General features: G+C 44.1%; 1 protein-coding gene across 1 annotated transcript in view; it reads left to right on the top strand.

Annotated features, from left to right (window-relative positions):
- Positions 1-16277, top strand: part of PRKDC (protein kinase, DNA-activated, catalytic subunit) — a 677570-nt gene that overhangs the window by 124506 nt on the left and 536787 nt on the right. Inside the window, exon 12 of the mRNA XM_040354170.1 lies at positions 10519-10683. Coding sequence (XP_040210104.1) covers positions 10519-10683 — 165 coding nt within the window. The remainder of the gene's footprint in view (positions 1-10518; positions 10684-16277) is intronic.

Raw genomic sequence — 16277 nt, 5'->3', positions numbered from 1 at the left:
AAAGGTAAATCTGGGTCGAATGCCTTTCGTATATATCTAATGAACGCAACATCCCCCTTCCTGCCCCAAGTGGAATAAAGAGTGATCAAATCAATGGCCCAACGCACCTGATCAGCCACCTGTTTGTGCAATAAAAAACCAACCTGATTGAAATGAGTGTAGAGGTTCAAGAAGGAAAGAAAATAAATAATTATTTTTGTAAACAACTTTAAATCATTAAGGAGTGAAATAGGTCTGTAATTGGCTATGTAGCTAGGATCCTTATGCGGTTTTGAGAGTAGAATAATATAAGCTCTAGAAGAGTCAGAGTCTATGGGTCCCCCACGATGGATCGCATTAAAGTACAATGTAAAAAAGGGGGCTAGAAGATTGGAGAATTTCTTGTAATAGAGGGCCGTAAGTCCATCTTGACCTGGAACCTTGCCCATTGGGGCTTGCAGTACTTCTTGGACCATGACACATATTTTTTCCATCAGATATCTATGTGCCGACGCGAGAGTAGGTATAGGGAGGGTAGCAGTAAATTGATCAAAGTACTTTTTGATCCACATCTAACGTTAATATAAGCATGAAGAAATTGCGGATTTTGCGTAAAGGAATCATCAGGCCTCCTGATTTTATGTATATGAGGAGCCAGGCGCCTGGGAACTAATTTGGTGGCCAATGATTTGCCAGGTTCATCCACTTGGGAATAACATTTAGCCGCAAATGTTTCTCAGCCTTGGTCGTAATTCCAACCTTGTGGCCTCAGTCCATACTCTCAAATACAACTAATGTGTAAATGTTATGTTCTTTAACTACATGCCAGCCAACCAACCGCCGCAGTTCTACGGCCGCAGCTCGGCTCCCCTGCGCGAGAGCACGTAGTATAGCGTCACCTCGCAAAGGGGCCACTAGGGGCGCATGCCTCCCGCTCGCTCCTGACTCTCGCGCGCGTGCCCGGCGAACGTGATCACCGTCGGCCACCCGCGATCGCTCGTTAGAGCAGGGACCGGGAGCTGTGTGTGTAAACACACAGCTCCCGGTCCTGTTAGGGGAGAAATGCCTGACCGTCTGTTCGTACAATGTATGAACAGCGATCGGTCATTTCCCCTAGTGAGTCCACCCCCCCTACAGTTAGAACACACTCAGGGAACATACTTAACCCCTTCCGCGCCCCCTAGTGTTAACCCCTTCCCTGCCAGTGGCATTTTTATAGTAATCAATGCATTTCTTTATCGTACATCACGGCACACAGAGCCGCATAGCCATTACATGTGGGTTATAGAGTCTACCTTCAGGTGATGGACACTGGTGTAATCAATTAAAAAGGAAGTTCCCTCCCTATATAACCCCTCCCCTACTGGGAGTACCTTAGTTTTTTCATCAGTGTCTAAGGTGTTGGTCACGAGTTAACATGTGCTCTTAGGAGCTCCACTGGAGGGATCCATGCTGGATGTAAAAAGCCTCCATAAAATCCGGATCCGTCCAAGGTGCTTCATAGCCAAAGTGGACGGTACCCGGGCCTCGGTACGAAGAACGAGGTTTAGCCTATAATGCCTCTCTGCTGAGGGCTTGATCCTGGGTTCCAGAACTTTGTGCCTTCTAAAGACCAAATGTTTTTTCTGCTGCCAGGGTGCTATATAGGTCCAGGGGTGTGGTGTTCCTGCCATGGACCCCGGTCCCTGAAGGTCTAGGACTATACCCACGGTGAAGGGGGAAGATTGGGCCTCTTGCTTGGCAATACCCTGCAGCGTGGAAAGGTAAGAGAGGGACCTACAGGACTTGGTTCGACAGTAGGTCTTCTGTAGTGGACTATGGGTCTCGCCTATATTATGTTTCTATGCATGGGCAATGTAAACCACGATGTCTTCTGAGACGGGATGGCTCAGGGCACCCATATACCTCCCCTAGCTGGCATGTAGCCTGGGCCACTATGTCTGTTCAGACAGGATGGCTGTAGTACCCATATATCTCCCCTTGAAGGGGCTGGTACATTAAAAAAAAAAATGCCCTTCTATGCAAAGGATTGTCTTCCATGAGTAGCTACAAGTCTTATCTGTTTTTCCACTACTATGGGCAGTAAAAGACATGCCTGATGTTTTTGCTTACCATGCTTTCCAAAGACGGAAGCTTAAGTGTTAGCTGGTCTATTGTGTGTCCCACTTCCTCAGCTTCAGGCTCTACCATGTCGCACGTGCTCACCGGCTCAGTGCAGTCGCAGAGAGGGCTCTTAAAAAAGGCCCAGACGTCAGAGCTCTGTAAAGCTAGGGGGACACAAACGTAAGCACCTTGTGTGAGTTGGATACAGATTCATCTAAGACGCCTACTCCGCATCTAGCTGTGCAGATTAGCAGGCATTGTTGCTGCCAGACTAAGTTCAGCTGTTGATGCACCTGGGTTAAGTTCCTCTGCTTTTAGCTTAGGACTTTTGTCTCCCCATTGAATAAGGTCAGGGGTAGGAATATAAAAAGGAATCGCCAGCTGAACCTGGTGGCCCCTTATTCTCCCCTGTAGAGACTTAAACAGCTCACAGATTGAGCCATCAGACCTGTCAGGCATTGCAGCCACTCTGCATGTGTTTTGTTTTTTGCATCGCATTTGTTGTTCTACAAGAGGTTAACTGCTATGTTCGCAGCATCCTCACAAGAAGCAAAAAAAAAAAAAAAAAAAGCAGGGTGTGTCCCTTTTCCTGCTTTAATCCTTAAACAAAGGGATTAGAAGAGCTGGGGATGAAGGTTCACTGTCAGAGGACAGGAGACAGGAGCTGCAGCCTAACGAGGAGAAGCTATCAAAAGCCCTACAGGTTCTGATTGCACCTGCAGTTTGTATGCATAAAAATGCTGGATCACACATGGTTACCTGATCACCCAAATCCTTGATTACCCAAGGATGTTTGGTCACACAGAAGAGGTTTGTTTACACAGAAATGCCTAAAATCGCATAAAGTTGCTTGGATGCAAAAACGTTGCTGGATCACACATGGTTACCTGATCATCCGCATCCTGGATTACCCAAGGATATTTGGTCACACAGAGAGGCTTGTTTCCACAGAAGTGCCTAAGTTTGCATAAAGATGCTTGTATGCATAAAAATGCTGGAATCACACATGATTACCTGATCACCCAAGTCCTTGATTCCCCAAGGATATTTGGTCACACAAAGAGGCTTGTTTCCACAGAAATGCCTAGAATCGCATAAAGATGCTTGAGTGCATAAGGATGCTGGATCGCACAGGGGTGCTTGGTCACAAGAGTCCTTGGTCACACAAGGGTTCTTGTCCGCACAGTAGTTCTTAAAATGCATAAGATGTTGATCGCATGGAAGATGCTGAATGGCATAAGGATGCATGATTACTTTAAAGTTGCACATGGCGGCTTAATTAAGCAATACAGGATTCCTTGTGTTTGCATAGAAATACGTGTCTGCATGGGTTCATGTTGCACATTGTTGCATAACACGTTTATAAAGCGCATGCTTGCTTGCAAGATGCTTGTTCCAGAGCACACATGCTATATGCATGTTTTGCTTAAAAACATATTTATATGAATTCATGCTTCCAGGAACACACGCTGCCATGTACACACACTTCCATTGAGGCATATGGCTTTAACACTTGCCACATACACATATGGGGAGCCAGTTGCATATGTGTTTATTTACTTGGGTCTGCAGAAGTTGTCTGCGTTTCGCAGGGGAACAGCACTATCTCCAGTTGGTGGTCTTACCCTTTTGGGTTAGCCTCCGTGCCTGGGTTGTCAGTGTGCTAGGGCCCGCCTCCAGCAGGTCTGTAGACCCAGGGTATAGTAGTAATGGCATACCGAAGCAAACTCCTGCTGATGGGTCAGTCAGTAGCATGGCTGGACCTAAGGGTGTCCAGCATGGTCAAGTATCTGGAACTCCTGGGTTGGGATTCCAGGCTAAAGATACATTCTTTCATTTGACAAGAAGCTGGGTATGTTTGGCACAGTCCAAAAAGGAGAGTTTTTTGGCCTCAGACAAGACCATCGCTATGAGAAAACTGGTCTATGTGGTCACGGCAAGGAACAGTTCCTTACTTTTGGCCTTTTGCTTAAGGCACTAGGGAAGATGCTGGCTTCATTCAAGACAGTTCCCTATACTAACTTTTATTCAGGGCTGTTATAAACAGTATTTTGTCGGCCTAGAAAGTGTGGATCTTGACCTAGCATCATCCAAAGAACCCGGTCCCAGAGCTATGCTGGAATTCCTCTTGGTGATTCTTAACTAAAAGGGTTTGCCAGGTCAGGAAGAGACCATGGCCCAGGGGAAGTAGTCAAGCTCCAAGGGAGCCTTATCTGTCAGCTAGAGCTACCGATGGAGCATCTGGCTTAGGGGCCTGAACGTTCAGGTGGCAGGTTGGTTCTGTCAGAGTACAATCAGACTATGCCATACTAGTGATTTACTTAATTTACCAAGGAGGAGCTTGTGCCTTGCCTATTGACATACCTCATTTCATGAAATGAAGAATTGGCAGGCGATTCGCTGGAGCCGTCAAGTGTCTCTGGGAGAATGACCTCTACACCCCGACTGTTTTCCTGACCAAATGCCACAGAAATAGTACCCTGTACATAGGATGAATTGGCGTCCAGGCTCAACAAGAAATTGAACAGCTTGGGGTCAAGGACAAAGGATCCACCCGCATGCGGGGCAGATGTGTTAGTAATCCGCGGGGACCAGTTGTCACTGGTTGTGTGTCTCCCCCCCAGTGCCGCGACTTTTGTGGCTTCTATGCAACATTAGAGGAGAACGGAAGCTGGCCTGATTACTCCGGCATAACCCTGACGACCTCTTGGTGCAGGAACAGTAAGGGTGGTAGTAGAGGACCCACGGTCCCTTACATCTTGTCCAGGCCTACTTTGCAGGGGGTATTACATCCTGCCTTGCAACAGGTGAATTAATGGTCTGGCTATTATAGCCCACATTCTCAAGGATCGGGGCTTTCGGAATCGGCGGCAATTCCCTTGATTCATACAAGAGAGCTGGCCTCCAGGACCAGATATCCTACGGTCTGGAAGGCCCATGTTCCTGGTGTGAAACCAGTGGTGGCATCCGTGGAAGTTTGTCAAAGGTAAAATTCCTGCCTTCCTACATTTGGAAAGGAGACGGAGCTAGCCTTAAGTTATATCAAGGATCCGATCTCGGCCTTGCTTCCAAAGGTCGCTTGCTTCACACTCTTTGGTCCGGGCTGTTATACAAGGGGTGACGTACATAAGTCCACCAGTTGGGTCGCCCTTGTGCTCGGAGGATTGGCTCTAGTTTTGTCGGCTTACAGGGTCAGCTCCTTGGGCCGATGCACCATATTTCCCTTCATCCTTTAACAAGGGAATTGGTGTTCTTGGTTGTGGTAGCCTCCAAGAGAGTTTCAGTATTGGCAACTTTCTTGGTATAGAGCCATACTCAATTATTCTTACAAGTAGAGTGATATTCATACTCACCCAACCTTATTTACTAGAAGGATCTAGTATTCATTTGAATCTAGATATTCTTACCTTCCCTTTTTTCAAAACCTTGTTTCGTGGAAGGAAAAGTTATTGCTTTTTTCTCAATTGAGATAAGAGCAGTTAAATACCTATCTGAAGGTTTCAGATATAGAGAGCTGACATTTTTTATTGGGCTGCCAGAAGACCCTAGATGGGTCTCTCTCTCGTTGGAGTAAGAAGGGTCTAGGCCTATCTGAAGCGGCTGCTCGGATACGGAAAACTGATGTGGCGCTACCAGGAGGCCCCAGGAAAGGGCAGGCAGCGTCTAAAATCAACTGTTTTTAAGGTTGATTCATCAGGTTATTATTCAGGCTTGTGGTTTAGAGTAGGATTCCCCCTGTTTTTTTGTGGGGGTGCTCCCTACCAGGATGGTAAGCGCTTTATGCGCAATGCATTTCCAAGCCTTTATGACGCAGATTTTCAAGGCCGCAACTTGGTCATCTGTGCTTGCGTTCACTAATTCCTATCAGGTGAACATAAGACGGCAAGAGGATGCAGCTTTTTGGCGCAGTATGCTGCAGGCAGCATTATAGGTCCTCACGTCTGATGGCGGTCTGCGTTGTTGGTGTTTCCATCCCCTCACTAAGCATTGCTTTGGGACATCCCACATGTAATGGCTATGCGGCTCTGTGTCCCGTGATGTACGATAAAGAAAATATGATTTTTTATAACAGCTTACCTGTAAAATCCTTTTCTTGGAGTACATCACGGGACACAGAGCTCCCGCCCCTCTTGTTTGGGGATATTGGGACACTTATTGCTTTGCTACAAAAACTGAGGTACTCCCAGTAGGGGAGGGGTTATATAGGGAGGGAACTTCCTGTTTAATTGATTACACCAGTGTCCATCACCTGAAGGTAGACTCTATAACCCACATGTAATGGCTATGCGGCTCTGTGTCCCGTGATGTACTCCAAGAAAAGGATTTTTACAGGTAAGCTGTTTTATAAAAAATCCTATTTTTTTTTATAGCACTGATCGCTATAAAAATGCCAATGGTCCCAAAAATGTGTCAAAAGTGTCCGCCATAATGTCGCAGTACCAAAAAAAAACGCTGATCGCCGCCATTACTAGTAAAAAAAAACGTACTAGTAAAACAAAACGTACTAACTTTTGCGCAAACCAATCAATAAACGCTTATTGCGATTTATTTTTTACGAAAAATATGTAGAAGAATACGCATCGGCCTAAACTGAGGAAAAAAATCGTTTTTTATATATTTTTGGGGTATATTTATTATGGTAAAAAATATTCATTTTTTTTCAAAATTGTCGCTCTATTTTTGTTTATAGCGCAAAAACTAAAAACCGCAGAGGTGATCAAATACCACCAAAAGAAAGCTCTATTTGTGGGAAAAAAAGGACGTCAATTTTGTTTGGAAGTCACGTCGCACGACCGCGCAATTGTCAGTTAAATCGACACAGTGCCGAATTGCAAAAAGTGCTATGGTCTTTGACCAGCAATATGGTCCGGGGCTTAAGTGGTTGACTAAATGATAGAAGTTTTAGCAAGGAAAGGGTATTGGAACCCATGGATAAAGAATGCTGCACACCCCTGATATGTCTTGAGAAAAGAGAAAATTACCCCTAGGGGCTTTGTGCTGCAGCAAGGAATAGAAATGTACCAAAAAATGTATAAAAGTATAAATTTATTTAAATATGTTGTACGGAAAAAGCCCCAAACAGTAGGGACTCAAGATATGAACTTGGTAAAAAACATAAGTCATACATGGCAAATAAAAACACAAGGTAGAACAAGTACAGACATAGCATAACAGTGCTGTAAGTATGCAAATACTATGGGCGAAAAACACCCCTACGCGTTTCGACCTTTTATAAGTAGCGGTCTTCTTCAGGGAGTATTAGTTAGACGCTGCCATAGGTTCTGTAAGATAGAAAATACATACAAAGAGATACATATAGATAAGTGGGACATAATAACAGAAATTATTAACTGTTAATTAATTAATTAATTAATTATTAACTTAAATTATAACTGTTATTATGTCCCACTTATCTATATGTATCTCTTTGTATGTATTTTCTATCTTACAGAACCTATGGCAGCGTCTAACTAATACTCCCTGAAGAAGACCGCTACTTATAAAAGGTCGAAACGCGTAGGGGTGTTTTTCGCCCATAGTATTTGCATACTTACAGCACTGTTATGCTATGTCTGTACTTGTTCTACCTTGTGTTTTTATTTGCCATGTATGACTTATGTTTTTTACCAAGTTCATATCTTGAGTCCCTACTGTTTGGGGCTTTTTCCGTACAACATATTTAAATAAATTTATACTTTTATACATTTTTTGGTACATTTCTATTCCTTGCTGCAGCACAAAGCCCCTAGGGGTAATTTTCTCTTTTCTTCTGACTAAATGATAGAAATCCAACTTTTTCTGTTTAATTACCGTTGCATAGTGCTTCTTATATCTGGACTTCATCTGAATCAATTTACTATGCACCGTGGCTTTATGAGCCACCCATCTACACATTGGAGATGTCTGAGTTGGATAGTTTATCTCAAAGTATACTTTAAGAAGAATCTCTCTATATCAAAGCAAATTGCTGGGTTACTAAGATGAGATTCATTGAGATGACAAGTATAAGAAACAGAAGGACTTTGGTAGGAGGAAATGCTCACTAAGATTGGGGAGTGATCAGACTAGGTGTTTCCAAAATCTTAGCGCCTGTACATAAAGGGAATCGTTGCAGAGGATGCAAAGACATAGTCAACATGGGAGTATGTGGAATGTACATTAGAATAGAAAGTAAAATCGTATTAGTCGTGTTGAATTTCCTCTGAAAATGCACAAAAAGAACAAGTAATTTGTTTAAATAGAGGATAGTTGCAATCATTTTAATATTCGGGGCTAGAGATTTGTTTTTATTAACCAAGAGGCCTGATATAGTCACAGATGATCTAATGACAATAGATTTAAGTAAGCTGAGTATAGTTGTAAGTGAGGATATGTGGATGAGGGCTGTATTCTCAAAGAGTGCACATTTGTGTTTCCATTGACCACAAGGGGCCAATTTAACATCTGAGTTAGACCTTATTGCAATAGGGGTTCCATCACCAGCACAAAAGTAGCAGTAATAGCCTGTGCCAGATGCCTCTCTGGATAGTTGTTAATGAGACTTAAAGTAGAACTGTAGGCAAAACTTTTTATTTTGGACAGAGCAAGGAAGGGTAGTAACCCCTATCAGATCTTCTTTTTTTTTTCCTGCCATCTGCATCCCACTTTGAAGATTTCCCTTCACTTCCTGTCCCATAACCAAACAGGAAGTAAGAGAAAATCCCTACAAATTAAGGGAGTTCTTTGGGGACCCCCAGGTTAGCAGAACTAGTATCCCCATTGGAAAATTTCCCCTCTATTACTTTTCTGGGGACAACCCAAAACTTGAGATTTTCTTTTACTTTCACTTTTAATAATGACGGGTATTCTAATCCCTCTCCACTCAACCCAACACAAAAAATAAAAAAAGTTTTGCCTTTTTTGTTATACTTTAAAATCCCTTTTATCAACCTTTTTGCTGTCTAATGGAGGGTTTGTATAATTTTAATAAAATAGGGACCAAACCTTAAAGTCTCCAGAATGTATAATAATAGATAATCCCACAACAGGCTATCATAGGCTTTATGTAAGTCCAACGATGGGAATGTCGGGCTAGATTCACGTAGCTGCGCCCCTTCTTACGGCGGCGCAGCGTATCGTATTTACGATGCGCCGCCGTAAGTTTGAGAGGCAAGTGCTCTATTCACAAAGCACTTGCCTCGTAACTTACGGCGGCGTAGCGTAAATGGGGCTGGCGTAAGCGTGCGTAATTCAAAAGATGAGGGGGCGTGTTTTATTAAAATTATGGTGACCCTGCGTTTTTTTTTACGAATGCTGCATGCGCCGTTCGTGAAAGAATTCCAGTGCGCATGCTCGAAAATTTCGTCGCAAATCGTCATTGCTTTAGACGTGAACGTAAATTACGTCCAGCCCTATTCGCGAACGACTTACGCAAACAACGTAAAAAATTCAAATTTCGAAGCGGGAACAACGTCCATACTTAACATTGTCTGCGCCATCTAATAGCAGCAACGTTACACTGAAAAAGCCTTACGCAAACAACATAAAAAACTACCGTCGGGCGCACTTACGTTTGTGAATCGGCGTAACTAGGTAATTTGCATACTCTACGGCGAAAACGCCACCTAGCGGCCAGCGTGAGAATGCACCCTAAGATACGACGGCGTAATAGAATTACGCCGGTCGGATCTTAGGCTAATGTCGGCGTATCTAGCTTTCTGAATACAGAAAGTAGATACGCCGGCGCAGCTTTGAATTTACGCAGCGTATCTATGGATACGCCGGCGTAATTCTTTGCTGAATCTAGCCCATAGTCTCTTTAATGGGTTGGGGAATCCCAGCTGGAATTAACTGCTTTTACTAGAGTCTGTATTGTCTGAATTTGGTTTAGTGGGCTTGGCAGTATCAAATAAAGCTTGTTTGACCTGTCTGGATGTAGTTTTCTATGATTGAACTTGGCAGTAAATCAAGAGTTTCATGATATGCTTTAGATTGCAATTGATTAGGCATTTTTTGCAATTGATTTTAATTGATTAGGCTTTTTGTTTGAGATGGTTGCTATCTAAATGATTAAATAAAGAGAATAAATGAGGAGCCAATAGGTCTGAAAATGTCTTATTATATTCAAGAACCCATCCAGGCCAGGAGATTTATTTCGTTTGAGTCCTAATTATCCTTTGTATTTCATCTCATGTAAATAAATGCTTTTTCCATATAGTCTTTTTGTGTTGTCATTTTTGAGTCGGAAGGTTAAGATTCCAAATAAACTTGTCTATATATTACTGTATATTAGCAAATCATTTCTGATATATATTCGTATAGTAATGGTGGTGTCATCCCTAAGTTTAAGTCTAGATATAGCTTGAAATTGGGTCTTGGGGTTAAGTTTGTTATCCAAAAATGACCCTAGATCGTCTCCTCAATTAAATTATCATTTTTTTTTTTGCCTTTTTAAAGCCATGTAAAGCAGTGAATGCGAAGGATGTGGATTTTATGTACATTGAACTTATTCAACGTTGCAAGCAAATGTATCTCACAGAGGCCGACACAGAAGAGGACAATGTATATCAATTGCCAAATTTTCTTCAGTCAATTGCAAGTGTCTTACTTCACATGGATGCTGTAAGTAACAGCAACCTAATCTGTTTTTATCATATTCACTAATGCTAGAACACACATTCTGATCACCTGTCCTGCTCTTCATGTAAACCTTTCACCACAGTGACCATTATTTAGATAAGTGTATCTTTAAGACAATGACTTGGAACAGTCTTTTTCAACCAGAGTGCCTTGAGGTTTCTGCAGGAGTGCCTTGGCAAATTGCTTAAAAATCCAGTGGGGATCTTTGCACACTCAGAGCATTGGCTGTGACCTGGGCCTAAAAAGCTGCTGCCAGTCCAGGACAAATTTTTTAGTGCAGCAACTTGGTTAAGTTTCTCTACATCTGTCAAACATTATAGGCTGGACATGATGTTGGACAAGATCGAGGATTTGGTCGAAAGGTCCTGCAGGCCGTTTTCCCACCCTCGTTAGTAAGTACCTTCAAGTTGCTTTTCTGAAAGACGCTTTTAGGAAGATCCAAGTTACGCTTACCGGTAACGTCTTTTCCAGGAGTCCAAGGACAGCAGTGGCTGCCCACCTTATTTTGTAATTGGGTTATTATGTTTGTGGATATGTTTTTCCTTGTTATTTTTTTGTTTCTTTCTAGCATGCCAAAGGTACTCCTAGACCATTTTTTGCCAATCAGGGTGCTTTGGCAAAATACCAAAAAATTTACCAGAAATTGTATACATGGTTGAATGAATGAATGAATGAATGAATGAATGAAAAAATTTATATAGCGCGGCACATGCGAACTGAATCGCCTCTGGGCGCTTGTTGTTTGTGTCTCATGCCTATCAGAAAAGCAGGGTTTTGATCTGCCTTCTGAAGGACAGGTGGTTTTGCTCCAACCGAATGCTGGTTGGTAAAGCATTCCAAAGCCTGGGGCCCTGGAAAGCAAACCTTCTTTCTCCTTTGGACTTGTATTTGGTTTTAGGAACCTTGACCAGATTTTGGTCGGTGGATCGCAGAATGCGGTTGCAATTGTGCGGTTTGATCTTGTCGCATAGATATCTAGGAGCCTTCCCATGGATGCACTTATGTGTCAGGCAGAGTGCTTTAAATGCAATTCTGTCTTTCACTGGCAACCAGTGAAGGGATCTCAATGAAGGTGAGATTGATTCCCAAGATTTTTTCCCAGTCACCAGTCTGGCGGCCGTATTCTGTACGACTTGAAGACGAGCGATTTGGTACTTGGGGAGCCCGAGGTAAAGGGCATTTGCATAGTCCAGTCTGGAATTCACGATTGTTCCCACCACGACTGCTACGTCTTCTTTGGGGATAAATGGAATCAGTCTGCGTAGTAGGCGCATCAAATGGTGCGCCCCGCTGACTACTGACCCTATTTGTGCGTCCATTGTCATGAAGGTGTCAAACGTGACTCCCAGACTTTTGACTTTGGAGCTAGGGGAGATGATTTGTCCCAGGATGGGAGATGGTGTCCAGTTTGTTGTCGGTTGTTTCTTCCAACTGGCATCGAAGATAAAGAGTTCAGTTTTAGCGCTATTGAGTTTGAGATAACTCTTAGTCATCCAGTTTTCTATTGAAGAGAGACATTTCTCTAATCTGAGATGATGATCCTTTTTATGGCAGATGCGAAAATACAACTGCGTGTCGTCTGCATAAGAGTGATAGAGTAGTTCTTGGCTACCGATAATATCAAAGAGAGGACGAAGATAGATATTAAACAGCACCGGTGATAGGGGGGATCCTTGGGGGACCCCACATGGCACCGTGCGTTTTTCTGAGGTGAAGGATCCCAGTTTCACTGTTTGTGATCGGTTTCCGAGAAAAGAGGAGAACCATGGTAAGGCATCTTCTGAGACTCCGGCGACTTCTGTTAGTCGTCTCAGTAGCAATTTATGGTCTACTGTGTCAAAAGCTGCGCTTAGGTCCAGCAGAACCAGGAGACACGATTCTCCTTCGTCTGCGGCCTCGAGCGCATCGTCCCATATTTTCAGTAAGGCCGTTTCTGTACCGTGTCCGGGACGGAACCCGGATTGAAATGGATCGAGTAGGTTGTGGGTGTCCAGATGCTGTTGCAGCTGATTTACCACCACTTTCTCCATTATCTTGGACAGAGCATTTAGACCTGTTATGGGACGGCGGTGAGTTGGGTCCATAGGATCCAAATTAGGTTTTTTCAAGATCGGCAGGATTGTGCCCTCTTTCAGCAGGGAAGGCACTATGCCTTCCTTAAATGACTGATTTATAAGCTGCGTGATCGGAGGCGCCAGGATGTCGGCACATTCCTTCAGTAGCTTGGTGGGAATGATGTCATTGGGTGCTGTGCTGTTGCGCAGTGCACCAATGAATTTTTTTGTGGTATCGATGGAGATGGGTTCCAAAGTGAACTTAGTTGATTGTAGAGGCGTTCCGTCGGTGTATTGATTGAAGAGGGGGCTGAGTGGAGTATTGTTTTGCCGAATACTTACCCGAATTTTTTCAATTTTGTTGATGAAGAAATCCGATAGTTCATTGCAGAACTCTTGGGTGTCTGAAGTGGGAACTTCAAGACATCCCGGATTCATGGTCTGGGTGACCATCCTGAAGAGTTCGCGTGGGCGATTCCTTGCGCTGTTAATTACCATAGAAAAGTGCAGTTTTTTGGCTTTGAAAATTTCCTTGTGATATCGTGTTGTTACTGCTTTGTAGAAGTTGAGGCGGTCTTCTGAAGGACTTCTTTTCCAGGCGGCTTCCGCCCTTCTGCGCTCTTGCTTCAATAGCGACAGCTGGTTATTGAACCAGCTGGACTTTTTTGCCCGGCTGCGGAGTTTGCGCTTTGGTGCTGCTAAGTCGGCTGACTGTAGCAGAGCTGCATTTATGGCATCCAAAGTATCTGAGGCTGCTAGCTGAGGAGGAATAGCCCCAATTCGGTTTCCCAGGGTAGATCTGAAGAGTTCCGAGTGGAGCTTCTTCTGAGATCTAGCCCAGTGTGTTGTCACCGGCTTGGGTACTTTCATGACTAGTGAAGTTCTGGGAATTATGAAGCTAATTGCATGGTGGTCTGTCCATGGCAAAGGTTCATTTCCCAAAATGTTTATTTTCAGATTTTGTCTGAAAATTAGGTCGAGTGTGTGACCTGAGGCATGCGTGGGACCGCATACAAGTTGCTGAAGTCCTAATCCTTCCAGGTGGTCGATGCAGGCCTCCGCGATGGGATCCTGTGAGGAGTTGGCCCACAAATTGAAATCCCCGAGCAGCAAAAGATGATTGCTGTTAAGGGAGTAAGTGGAAATGAACTCCGTTAATGCTGGAATTAACTGCGATTTGGGCCCAGGGGGCCTGTAGCAGAGGAGAATGTGAACGGTCTCCTGAGAGTGAGCTTGAAGTTGAAGCGTAAGGGTTTCCATAAAAGGTAGAGGATTTTGAAGGACCGGTTTAGTGATTGCAATATGCGACTTATGAATCACCGCCAGGCCTCCTCCTCTTTGCCCTATTCTATTTTCCGTTAGGATGCGATAATTTTCTGGCACCAATTCTCCGAGAATGGTGTTGCAGTCGTCTGACAGCCAACTTTCTGTAATAAAGAGGCAGTCTAGATCGTTTTGTAGTAAGAAATCATGGATTTCTGAGCGGTGTTTAACTGCCGATCTAGTGTTAAGCAACGCACATGATATGTGCTTGAGCTGTGTTGAATGGTTGAAATTTTTGATGATCGATCGTCGATCGATTCTCAAAAGTTGATCCGATTTTAAGGCTTTTGTGGTGACGGCAGGTAATATTGTTGCGAATTGTCTCAGACCCCAAATGGTTTCCGCAGAGTATCTCAATTTAACCATTGTTGCCAGTCACCGTGAGGGGGGGTGCGGGTGTTTGGTGAGAGAGGATTCAGGGAATCCTCGCTCTCAGCAATCCTTGGTCCAGAGGAAGGCAAAAAAACCCTGGGCAAGCTGGCCAATGTGCTGCGGCAGGGAAAAAAATTCCTTCCTGATCCCTAAAGGCGATCGGCTCAAGCCCTGGATCAAAGATTGATGACTTAATGAGGGGAAAAGGGGGGGGGGGGATGCTGGGTGTCACTGTTGCTGGGGTGCACCAAGATGGCCGCCAGGCAAAGACACAGGACCCAGGCTGGGGGAGCAATCAGGTAGGTAAGAAAATGATTCCACCGATCTGGTTGCTAATAGGGGGGGTGGAGGGGACCTCTAGGGGTGCAGGGGCGATAAACAACGAAAACTGCACTGTTGGTGGTAGGTGCAGGGAGAAACGGTCGGAGCGCCGGTAGGCCGCGGCTGAAGCCGCGGACTTTCCTGAGGCGCGGCGGCCGCGAAAAGTAGCAGGCTGGCGCGGGCGTGTAAAAACGCCAAAAAGCGCCGAAAATACACCCAGGGGGGGTGTCTGGGGGCAACCACAATCGTGGGTGGCCGTGCGAGAGAGGATGCCGAGAAAAATAGAGAGCCGCAGTGTGGGGTCTGTGTGACGGCTGCCCTGAAAAGGACGGCCGTCAGTGGTTCCCCAAGATGGTAGGCCCTGAGAGAACAGGGTCTTACCTGCGGAGCAGGAAGGAGTCCACGAGGAGAGGAGAGAGCTGGATTCCTGGTTCCTAGGTTCCTGGTTCCTAGGAGCTGTTTCTTGTTGATCAGTCCTGCCTTTTAGTTACACAAAGCCACAGGTTTTCATTGTGCACCATTACAATCTTTTTGCTGCTGGCGTCCTAACACCCAATGATGTAATCAGTTGTTATGGAGGACATTTGGATGCCTTCACAGCATCCTTGATTGCCCATCTCCATCTGAGATAAGGGAGAGAAACTGAGGGAGAAACATTGGCATACTAGTCGTGCCATGTTGCAAAGGTATTTGCTTTGGAAGAATAAATAAACTCTAATGTTGGGTGTCTTATGTGTGTAAATGTTTCTGCATTATGTAAAACTATTAGTTTGAGTTTTTTTGATTTTAGAATGTGGTGTCTCAAAATAGCTCATTATTTTAAAGGGTGCCTTGAATAAAAAAGTTGAGAAACACTGCTCTTCACAACGGCAGGGTCTGGCAGGAAGCAGCTTTTTTAAAGACCATACAATGCAGTGTTTAATGCAAAAAGAGAAGCGTTTCTCAAGATGCTGTCCTGAAAGACTCCTGGGAAGTTGGTGTAACTTGGATTTTTATAGCAGCATTTAGTGTACTTATAGCTGGCCCCAAAAGTGTTCATCAAGGTATTGACTCTGGGTTTGTTAGAATCTAGGTTATCCCCATTGTGCGGGTACCTAGGTGACCATCTTCTAAGGGAGCAATCCGCTCAGCAACTGACATCAAGCCGTTAATTCACCAAACTGGTGGAGTTTTGCATAGAAACCAATCAACTTCCTTTTTTTTTTCTTATTTCGTTAAAGCTTAATTAAACAAGCTGAAGTTAGAAGCCGATTGGCTACCATGTACAACTGCACCAGATTTTGCATTATGCACCAGTTTTAGTAAATCAACCCCCAAATGTCCAACAGACGGTAAATGTTTTGGAGAGGTTCTTAAACCTTCTAAAGCTAGTCTTGATTCCAACACACTATCTGGAGTACTTAGACTTGGTAATAAACACAGCAAAAGGAAGGTACTGCTTCCACAGGAGACATTTTTATTGTATGTGTATGTATATATGTTTATGTATATACAGTATCTCACAAA

This window comes from Rana temporaria, chromosome 5 (genome assembly GCF_905171775.1).
Source record: "Rana temporaria chromosome 5, aRanTem1.1, whole genome shotgun sequence".
NCBI lineage: Eukaryota > Metazoa > Chordata > Amphibia > Anura > Ranidae > Rana > Rana temporaria.
Note: the sequence above shows the minus strand (reverse complement) of the source record. Positions and strands in the feature narration are given on the sequence as shown.